The sequence below is a fragment of the Vicia villosa genome, unplaced genomic scaffold (assembly GCF_029867415.1).
Source record: "Vicia villosa cultivar HV-30 ecotype Madison, WI unplaced genomic scaffold, Vvil1.0 ctg.003588F_1_1, whole genome shotgun sequence".
Classification (NCBI taxonomy): Eukaryota; Viridiplantae; Streptophyta; class Magnoliopsida; order Fabales; family Fabaceae; genus Vicia; species Vicia villosa.
Window position 1 is genome coordinate 177,085 of NW_026706246.1, and position 10,519 is coordinate 187,603.

The 10,519-nt window shown below is 32.4% G+C and overlaps 1 protein-coding gene across 1 annotated transcript; it reads right to left on the minus strand.

Annotated features, from left to right (window-relative positions):
- Positions 1-7,110: 7,110 nt before the first annotated feature.
- On the minus strand, positions 7,111-9,604 carry LOC131641226 (protein SCO1 homolog 1, mitochondrial-like). Its single transcript, XM_058911528.1, has 7 exons — positions 9,298-9,604; positions 8,976-9,164; positions 8,774-8,864; positions 8,211-8,423; positions 7,998-8,087; positions 7,768-7,900; positions 7,111-7,469 (listed from the first exon to the last, which is right to left on the minus strand). The coding sequence occupies exons 1-7, from the start codon at positions 9,442-9,444 to the stop codon at positions 7,358-7,360; spliced, it is 975 nt and encodes a 324-aa protein (XP_058767511.1). The 5' UTR covers positions 9,445-9,604; the 3' UTR covers positions 7,111-7,357.
- Between the last annotated feature and the right edge of the window lie 915 nt (positions 9,605-10,519).

Genomic DNA, 10,519 nt, shown 5'->3' on the forward strand with positions numbered 1-10,519 from the left:
ACATATTTACAAATCGAAACGATCAAATTCGATATCCACGAACCGCCCGAACTAGATATTTTTGATACTCTCCGACTTCTTGATTTTTGACAATCTCAAAACATGTTTTCTTTCTCTTCATCAACAAAGATTTTAAGGCATACTTTAACAATTTCACCTTGACTTTAAACCGTGTTGATGTCAATTTAACATCAACCACCTTGCTGCTCTCTACCATGTTAAAACTCTAATCAATAATCTTGATCACATTCAAGGCACCATTAAATCTTCAACCGGCTCACAAGTATGATTCTTCAACCATCGTCGACTCCACGTGCCTTCGAACGCATCCCTAAAGGTCCCTGTTTTTGTATTTTACAACCTTTCAGCCACATTCAAAACACAACATCCAATGTTAGTATAAGCGTGTTTTTTAGATGCTACAATCCCTCTCCTTACCTTATCATGAGTCAAATGATAATCAGAGATCTCGGTAACCGTTTTCTCACTACTAGTATTCATAGTTGGAAACTCCACCTCAAACTGAATTTTCTCTGTTATAGTTTCTAACAGGTTTATCCCTTGGATTTTACTGTTCTTCCTCTAAAGAAATTCTCTACCAACCAAGTAAGCTGTTTTGACTCCAGCCCTTCCCCAAAAACTCAGTAACAACTCAGCGGTCAGATGCAATTTTATCCCTTATTTTCTACAAAATTTCTTATACATTTTGAAACAGCCTCAAGACTTTCATAATGCCTTGACCTCAAATCCCATAGCTCTTTCTTGTCATAAAAACCTCCACTAAATAACGATGAATGAATAACAATATTAGAACATTCTAAAATATATAGACCATATATTTAGATCCTTTAGCCATAATCACTTCATCATATGAAATCTTCAACACCCCACATTCCATTCTAGTGCTATAGACTAGATAATAAAACATGATTATGGACAACAAATTTCGCTTGAGTTCTAAAACATACCACACGTTGTGAATAAGAAACTCACGATCATCAAACAATTTAAGTCTAACCGTACTAATACCATGAACCTTACGAGCTTTATTATCACCAAGACGGACTACTCCACCTTCAAAGTCTCAAAGTATTATATTCTTGGACACATGTGATAAGAGAAACATGAGTTTATAACCCAACTATATTCATTCTCCAAACTCAATACCACTAGTGCTTCAGCATTCTCATGATGATCCTCATCTGAGCTAACCGCAACTTGAACAGAATCATCATTTACCTTTCTCCTAGGACAATCTTTCTTGAAGTGACTGGTTTTTTGACAATTAAAACATTTTACCTTTAACTTGTTAAATTTCTTTGATTTGGACATCCCTCTACGCTCAGTTCCTACTCTTCAGACACTGATATCTTCACGACTATCTCCAGTCTTCAAATCTTCCACTTTTGATTTTTTTTGAATTTTATCGCCATCTAGACTTCATCCAAAGTTATAGTACCTTCATTACCATAAAGAAGGGTGTATTTAAAGTGATCAAAGGATCTTTGTAATGAACTAAACATGAGTAAAGCATTGTCGTCATCATCAATATTCTCAAGATCATTAATAATCTTGTGAAATTCTGTAAGCTGGTCCACTGTAGATTTGTTCTCCACCATTCATAATAAATATAGTTGTTGTTTTAGACATAACCCGTGAGTCAAAGACTTGGTCATATACAATTATTCAAGTTTTATCCATATCGAAGCAACAAACGGCTCTCTAGTGACTTCTTTTAGATCTTATCCCCGAGGCACAAGATAATGGCACTCTTGACCTTATCCGCCATCTCAATTTTCTCTATTTTACTAAGGCGTGCATACATCGATGCCTTGCCCTTCAAAGCTTCAATATAATTCTCTTGAGTTAACATTCCTTGCGTATTCACTTTCCATAACCCAAAATCTTTGTCTCCAGAAAATTCCGCGATCTTCCATTTAGCCATGGTGCTCACTTGTAACAATATCTCTTTTCCCCACGATGGGTGCCACTTGTTGTGATAATGACAAGGTTCAACTCCAATCAACATTTTTATATGTGGGGACAAAGAACATTAGCAACCAAAATAAATGTCCTTAAGCCATACTAACCAATAAGCAGATGCGTCGCTGTAGAGGAAACATTTGGTATACTCTGAGATTCGAAGATATGGTCAGCGAGACTGTCGTTGAAGCAATTTCTGTCGAGATTGTCATCGAGGGAATGGCCGTTGTACCATGACTAGATGCTATGGCTTCGGTTGTAGTCGCAACACCCGTGCTTCCTCCTATCGGAGGAGGGGTTTGTTCTGCATTGTTACTAGGAGAGTTAACCATCTTCCTATTGTATTCCCTTTTTGGTATTTGTTCGTTGTTGGCTAATTTTCCGCACCTTAATCTCATATAACAATGTTAAACAAATTGATAGTAACGCAAAAGAAAAGAAAACACAAATAAATTTGTGACTTGAAAACTTAGACACGGTCCCACCGGGTGTGCCAATTTGTTTACCTTGAAATTTGGTAAACAAGCGTTAGTCCTCCAAAAACAACTAAGCTCTGGTTACACGCATGATCGACTAGATTAATCCTAGGACATGGTCTGGTTTCGAGATTTTGAATTTTGCGGGATACATATTCTTTCGATTGTTGTGGTTAATTTGTAAGTAAAAGGGGATGTTTTAAAGGATAAAGTAAATGCAGGAAAGTAAAGATAAGTAAAGACTTTGACTCAAAAGGTAAAAGGAATTTAAAAGGATTTTGATAAAGTAAAGGTAAAAAAATGATAAAAATAGTAAATAAATTAAATGGTGGTGAATCATACGTACATTTCTCAGCACTCGTTTCTCGATTTATGTTGGTACTTTGAGTATTATTGAGTATTTCTACATATATGAACACACTAAAATCTAATGCTAAGATCTTAATTTATACTAATTCGACCCTAACGGCCTTTACCTAACGGAGTTCCACGTTCGTCGCTTGCATGCTTCTCGATCTCTAAGGCCTCCACGCGTCCTTTTCGGATAAGAATGATCATTTGAATTTGAATCTTCTTTCTTTCGAGGCGTCAAACTTAATCAACGAGATCGTCGAAGCTATTCTTCTTGAAAGCTCCAAAATATTCCAAGTCTTTATCTTTGTTTCGATGATATTTACTTTGATAACACTTAACAAGATAAAAAACCTTTCAAACACTTGATATTATGAATGATCTTCGTAAGCTTGAATTTGTATCTTTCTTCGAAATTGCATCTTTCTTGAATTTGCATCTTTCTTCGTAAGCTGAAGATTAAAGGGATCATGATGGCCAGGTGGTTGAGCTAAAGGAGAGAGTCAGGGACTCCCTTAAAAAAATTTGAATAATGTGTACATGACGTTCGATCAGGCAGTTGACCAAGCAAAAAAGCTCCGCTTGGACATCTCCATTCCCCGTAAGGATTTGGATATGTTCAAAGTTATTTGGGACGAGACTTTGCAAAGATAAAAGTATTTATATCATTGTTGGAATTTAATGTTGTTGTATTTACAAATGATCTCACATCGTTGAGTCAGAGATAAAATACGATGAGAAACAAACGGTAATATTAGTAGTTGAGTAGAAGAGTATATTGTTGACGAATGGTTACTCATGAGAATAAACAATGATGAAATCTACCCCTAAAAAGTTTTCTCGTTAACACCAAAATCTCAAGTTATTTTTTGTCATTAATTTTTTTGCAACCATACAACTATAAACCTTTGCTTAGAATCATAAAAACTGTTGAATCTGTATTTAAGCACAACGAATCTTTGTAGATACAATTATATTTGCAATGCAACAATACCTTAATCAAATAGAACTATATCAAAGTTTACTATGTGTTAAATTCTATCTTATTTCTAATGGCTTTAAGTTTCATCTCAAAACGATGCATGTAGAGGAAATTATGGGCAAATTCATTTTTCCATTTTATTAATTTAGAACATTCACAAATCAACCTAAATTTTCTCAAATGATTATGTTCATTCCAATCACCTATTTTACAGCCAAGAACTCATAATAAACATATAATAATTCCAACCATCACATTAGCTACTAACCTAGGATTTTAAAGATGCTAACTTGATAATACAATTCATTATAGTTCTTAATTCTATAACATACAAGTCTAATATTAATGCCTAGACTAACTAGCATCAAAATTTAACTTAGAGTAGAAGTCTAGAAAATAAAACCCACCTCAATGTGATAAAAGGTTAAATCTTTTAAGATTGGGATGATTGCTCCTTAACTTTTATGATGGTGATAGTTTTGCAAGGATGATATGAAGATAAGGAATAATCTTCGATTGCTTCTTGAATTGGTCTCAATGATGAGTATTTCTCTTGCATGCAGCTCAAGGAGACATTTCCTCCATTCTCCCCTCGTGTAATTGCCTTCTACAAAGAGAAACAAATTGCCTTTCTTCCACATGAGTTGGAAAAATAGGGGAGTTTGCCCATATGACCTTTTTCATACTACTCAAAACAAATCCCAATTAATTGAATAAAAATCATCTGCTGCCATCATTCCAATTAACTAAAAGATAAAAAATAAATGGGGATGTCAATTTGCATTTGTTAATAGAAATTTCTGTAGAAATTATCTATTTGAAATTTCAAAGTCGGAGATTTGTTCTCTCGTAAGGATAGGGATGGAAGGAAAAGTTCTTCCGATGACATTTTAGAGCGGGGATCGGGAAAATACCCTCTGTCCCACAGAGATAGTACTCAAATATTCAATCGTAAAAAGTGCATCAATACATACATTGTATACACCGTTTTCTCTTACTCTCTTCTCAGTTTTCTTTGTCTCCTCCATTCCTCATGTCCTCTATTCTCATCATCATCATAACAACAACCATTCTCATTTGTTAATTGTGCTTATGGTAATTACTCTTCTATTTCAATCAGTAACTTATTTTTCATTCAATTAGTAAATTAGTGGCTATGTTTTTGTAACCGGAAGGAAGTACTTTTGCATTTTTTTTTTTGTTATTGACATAAGATGTGTTTTTATTTTAAAAAAGTAAAGATGCAATTTTTTTTAAAGAAAAAAAAATAATGAAATACTAGTGTTATATTTTTGATCGAAAAGTTTAAAAAAATTTAAAATTCGATCTCCGTGGATCTCCAATTCTCTGTGAAGGTCTATGGGGATGGAGAAAAATATTCCCCTATAGCGGAGACCGGGGACGGAGATGAAAAAAATATCCCCATGCACACATTTCCTGCTCTGTTGACATCTCTAAAAATGAATGGTTATCTACCGACCGTATATAAATAATTAAACAACAGTGTAAAATCGGTATATATCAATTAAATTCTTATATTCATAATAAGTTAGGTCTAAAACATAATTATTTTGAGAAAAGATTTCTTGACACCAAAAAGTTACACCTACACCAAATACACACTGTTCACAAATACGTGACAGTGCTTTTATTATTTATTTTAACTTTTTGATATATTTTTCTATTTTTCTTTAAATTTATTTTAGTTAATAAAATATTAAAACTTGGTTAATACAACTCTAAGATTTGTTAATATATATTTTGACATAAATTTTTTAATATGTATACCGTTAAGATTTTGGTTAATAGTTTATATAAAGTTTGTTACTATAGTTTATAACTTGGTTAATGAGTTCTTAAATATTAAAAAAATTAAATAGTAAAATAAAGTTGGTTAATAGAGTATAAAAATTAGTTGATACTATGTATGTTATTTGTTAATAAATTAGTGAAAGTGATTAATGAATTATAAGTAAAACAATTGATTAATGGGTATATTGTGGTTAATATAATTGTGAAGTTGGTTAATGACACAACCATATATTTGTGTTATAAAATAAGTTTTAAAAATTTTATTCTTATTAATTTTTTTAAATAATATTATTTTAATAACCGTTCACCGTATAAATACGATGAACAGTGCATACGGTGTCAAATTTAAGTGTCAAAATAGCACACTTGAATTATTTTATTTTTCTTAATAGACAATAAACTCCTAAATTTAAGATATACCTTAATATATTATAAGATATTTTAATCAATGATTTAAAAATCGGACTGGAGGTTGAATCGGCGAAATCTCAATTTAAAATTCAATTGGTTCAACCGATTAAACCTACGATCGAACCGTTTATTAAATAAATTAATAATATGAAACTAAATTTCATAGATATCTCATACACAATCTAACATTCATTTATTAATAAAATAAAATTTTCAAAAATCTATTACAAACTTAATATAACAAGATTGATGACACACATAATAACCCAACTTAATTTTACTTTTAATTTCAATTATTTAAGAACAATTTGAATAAATTAAAAAATCACCATAAAAAATAAATTAATCCAATTCAAACCAAAATTAAAATAATTGAATTTAGAAACTTGTATGATTGTAGAAAATATAAAGAATTATTTTTTAATGAATATGGAATGGTTTAAGTTTTGATATTCACATATTAAATTTTTCAAAAAAAAAAAAAAATTCAATTTGATGCATCTTGTTTAAAAAAAAAAAAAAGTTCAATTTGATGCATCTTGTTAAACAAGATGTTTTTATAAAACCACCTCCGATTCTTTTGTTCAAACGTTTTGAACGGTTCAATTCACTTTTTTTCTCCGATTTTGACCCACTAAGAATTTTAAAAGGTTGTCTGGATCGAATTCAGCTCCAATTTTCGGTCCAACCGATTAAACCGGACTTTTCGATCCGATTTTTAAAACATTGATTTTAATTAATTTAAGAGAGAATGAGTGCTCTATACTTCCCAATTTTATATATTACATTTAATGTAAAAGTGAATATACCAATACATAATAAAAATTATTATTATTTTTCTCTTTTATTTATAAATTTTTGTAGGGTGCAAAAATTAATCAACTATGTCAACTAATTTGGGAGAGTATTTTACACAAAAATTGCCACCTCCACCATGAATTTGTTGCTAAGCAAAAAGACCATTTGTCTTAAATTAGTAACTAGGCCAACCAAATTACAGATATTTATATAGATGACCAATGTCCAATGAATCAATAACAAGTTTAACATTCATTTCATATACCAGTTAAGGTTAAGTAAAATATTTAAAGAACATTGTAGTTGAAGTATTGTTGCATCTAAAGATTTCCATAATATTTTTTCAAGTACAATAACCATTGAAACAATGACATCAATTAAGTTGTGCTCTTTTAAAACTGTCAAAAACTCCAACATCACCTAAAAAGGAATTAGCCTTCAAATTATATTTAGACTTGTGTAGTTTTCTAGCATAAGTCTAAACTCAATGACAAATTTTTCAAACAATGAAGAAAAATTGCTAGCAATAGTAAAGTGGTGCATGTTACTTCTTCTTATACTGCTTTATCTCCTTAATAACTCCATCAGTAAGTGAGTCAACATCATTGTTCTTGCCGAAAAACTTCACGAATCCCATGTCAGGTGCCATCAAGTATCTGGAAAGAATTAACATGTTATCAGAAAAAAGCGTTCATTGTTCAACAAGAATCATCCTATGTAAGACCTATATAATCCCTCAAATGCAACAGCACATAGAATTTCCCATATGCAAAGACAAGAAAGCATATAATCAAAAAGACATGAAATCAATGGATTTAGTTTCAAATGGCTGAAATTCAAACAATTTCGTAGTTTGTAATTCAAGTGCATGCATAAGACCATAAAAAGTGAGATTCGCTTTATAGATGCGAAATAGTATACTATCATATATGAAGTAGAAATAAAATGGCATACATGACTATGGAGTGATCAACAAGATAATCTGAGTCTTCCTCTGCTGTCTTCATGTAATAAACACGATATGCACGAGCAACACTTTTTATCTCATCTGTGCTACCAGTTAGTCCAATCAGCTTTGGATGGAATTCTGAAAAATAAAAAATATTCCAATTATAATTCAGCAACAAATGCCCAACATGAGATATAATATAATAAGTTTAATTCAAGAAGTATGACATAATCACCTTTGACGTATTCAGCCACTTGTTCAACAGTATCCCTCTCAGGATCAACAGAGATAAAAACTGGCACAGTTTGAATTCCAGATTTCTCCTCTGTAACGAACCAAAAGAAACATGGTCATGATTACCATTGATCGACGTAATGAGAATTAATGCTAATATTTCAATGTGAAACTCGGTTTGTGATACAGCAACATGTCACCAACAAACACTTACTTATTTTATCAACTGCAGCTGCTAACTTCTGTAGTTCCTCAGGACAGATATCTGGGCAGTGAGTAAATCCAAAATACATCAATGTCCATCTACCCAAGAAGTCTTTTTCAGTTACACGTTTTCCGTGATGGTTGGTGAGCTCAAATGGACCCCCAATCGCAGCTTTGCCCGCAGAAGGTCCCTGCTTAACTTCCTGTGAAGCATTATGTATTTCTACAGAAATAAAAGTTGAATCAAATATATGAAGAAAATGTACAAGAAACTTCAGAACGGTAATCAAATTGACACACCTAGTGGCATTTGATCTCGTCCAATCCCAACAATGATTCAACATACAAAGAGACTACAACAGTGTTAAGAGTCTCACATCGGACAATATATGGACTAAACATGTGTTAAGTGGGGAAAATCCTCACCCTACAAACCGGTTTTGTAGGGATGAGTTAAGCCCAACCACATTTCTTAACAAACAAACGTACAATTAACACACAGAGACACCATTCTCAGATAACCCCCACATGCATATCCAGAAAATACTCGACTAACTCACCATAGTAATCTACCTTCTATATGTCGTTTCTTTTCATTATCATAGTAATATACCAATCCAGCTCCGGTTAAAACCAGAAAAACTAAGCTCAACCAAGAAACCGGCTGCAACACACAATACCAACAACAACAAAAATACTCATTATTAGTATAATTTGAACCTCATCTCATAAAAATTACATTGAAACAAAATGCTAAATAATTTTAGATACATACCGATCCACGAATGGATTTTCCAGCATCACTTTTCTGTTGCTGTTCTCCCCCAGATTCTTTTCCTTTACCAGAATCATCTTTTGATGAATTATTATTATTATCAGCTGGTGGTTTATCTTGATTAGCAGTACCAGATAAAAATCTATGATACAGCATAAATGACCCATTACCATAACCTTGATTCCCGACCTAAAATTTGAACAGAAAGGGAAATGTTATGAAAATTGAAACAAACCCAATTGAAATGAAAGAATAAATCAAGGGAATTATAACCAAAGTAGTGATTTTTATAATCAGATTGCAGGTAAAAAGAGAAGTGAACCTGGCGAGGTTGCGTTGAGAGATGATGAGAGAGTGATGATGGTGAAAGAAGGGAGGAAGTGGGTGAGGGATTGCGAAGAAGGTGAGAGAAGAGAGAGCGAGAGGCGTAGCGAAAGTGGTTGGATTTGGTGGATATGAGGGACGCCATGTGTTTGATGAAACTCTTGTATGAATGTTTTGCAAAATCTTAATAATCTCAAATCAAATACGAGGGTTTTGTGATTGTAATGTGAAGACGTCAAGGTTTAAGGTCGATCACGGTTTCAACTTAAAGCTCCCAACCCAACAATTCATACTCAAATATGTTTTTCAAAAAAATAATTATCATATTACTATATGATGATTAAAATTAAATTGATGAAACAAAAAGATATTTTGAGATATTTTTTTAATAAAAGGATTCGGGATAAATTTTCCTCTAAAATAAAATAATTTATATTAGTTACTTACGTATAAGGTGTAGAAGAGATGAAAAAGTGATAATGTGAGTGAGATTGATATAATATTTGAAATTGGTGTGTTTGATGCTTATAGAGGATGAATGGTTAAAATTGTTCATGTTGAACCTGACACATCGTGTGGATCATCGTCCGATCATATATGACAATGAAAGATAAGTTGGTGATTGAAATAACACGTTTCATACCTTGTGAGGCGTCACATATTCCCTTTTTGTTTTCCGCATATTTTTTTAATGAGTTTCATGATCGGGCCTCTCTCGTAAAAACCATTCTTCGGTCTTTGAGCTAATCTCGAATCTCCATGTTAACTTTATAAAAATTAGCCCATTAGGATAAATGTGACCCCGTATTTTATGGTTTTGACGGAAGGTTTTATGCACTAAAAACATGACTATTCCTTTTAAGTATTTGAGCTTACCGATGGAAGTCAGTATTTATTTTGAATCCACTTTGGAGCCTTTGACCAATCCTATTTTCTGATGGTTTATTTTATGGAGTCATAAGTTTGTTAGAATGGTTGGGAGAGTGGTCCTAATTAACTTAGTCCTTAATTTAATCCATACCTTCTACACATCGTTTAAGAAAATGTTGATCAAGGTTTGGAAGAAAATAATAGAGGAGGTTTCTTTGGTGCGAAATTAAAGGTCCCAAAATCTATTGAGTATGTGGTCCGATGTCTGCAAACCTAAAAGTAGAGGAAGGTTAGGTGTTTGTAATATCCACGTAGTAAATTTCACTTTGCTAAGTAAATGTTAGTGAAGA

What these genes read in the sequence shown, in the direction of transcription:
- LOC131641226 (XM_058911528.1), bottom strand. Translation starts at nt 9,444, where the DNA reads ATGGCGTCCCTCATATCCACCAAATCCAACCACTTTCGCTACGCCTCT. An exon ending in GAAAATCCATTCGTGGATCG is followed by an intron (nt 8,865 to 8,975) that starts GTATGTATCTAA and finishes TGTGTGTTGCAG; the next exon opens with CCGGTTTCTTGGTTGAGCTT. An exon ending in AGCTGCAGTTGATAAAATAA is followed by an intron (nt 8,088 to 8,210) that starts GTAAGTGTTTGT and finishes GGTTCGTTACAG; the next exon opens with AGGAGAAATCTGGAATTCAA.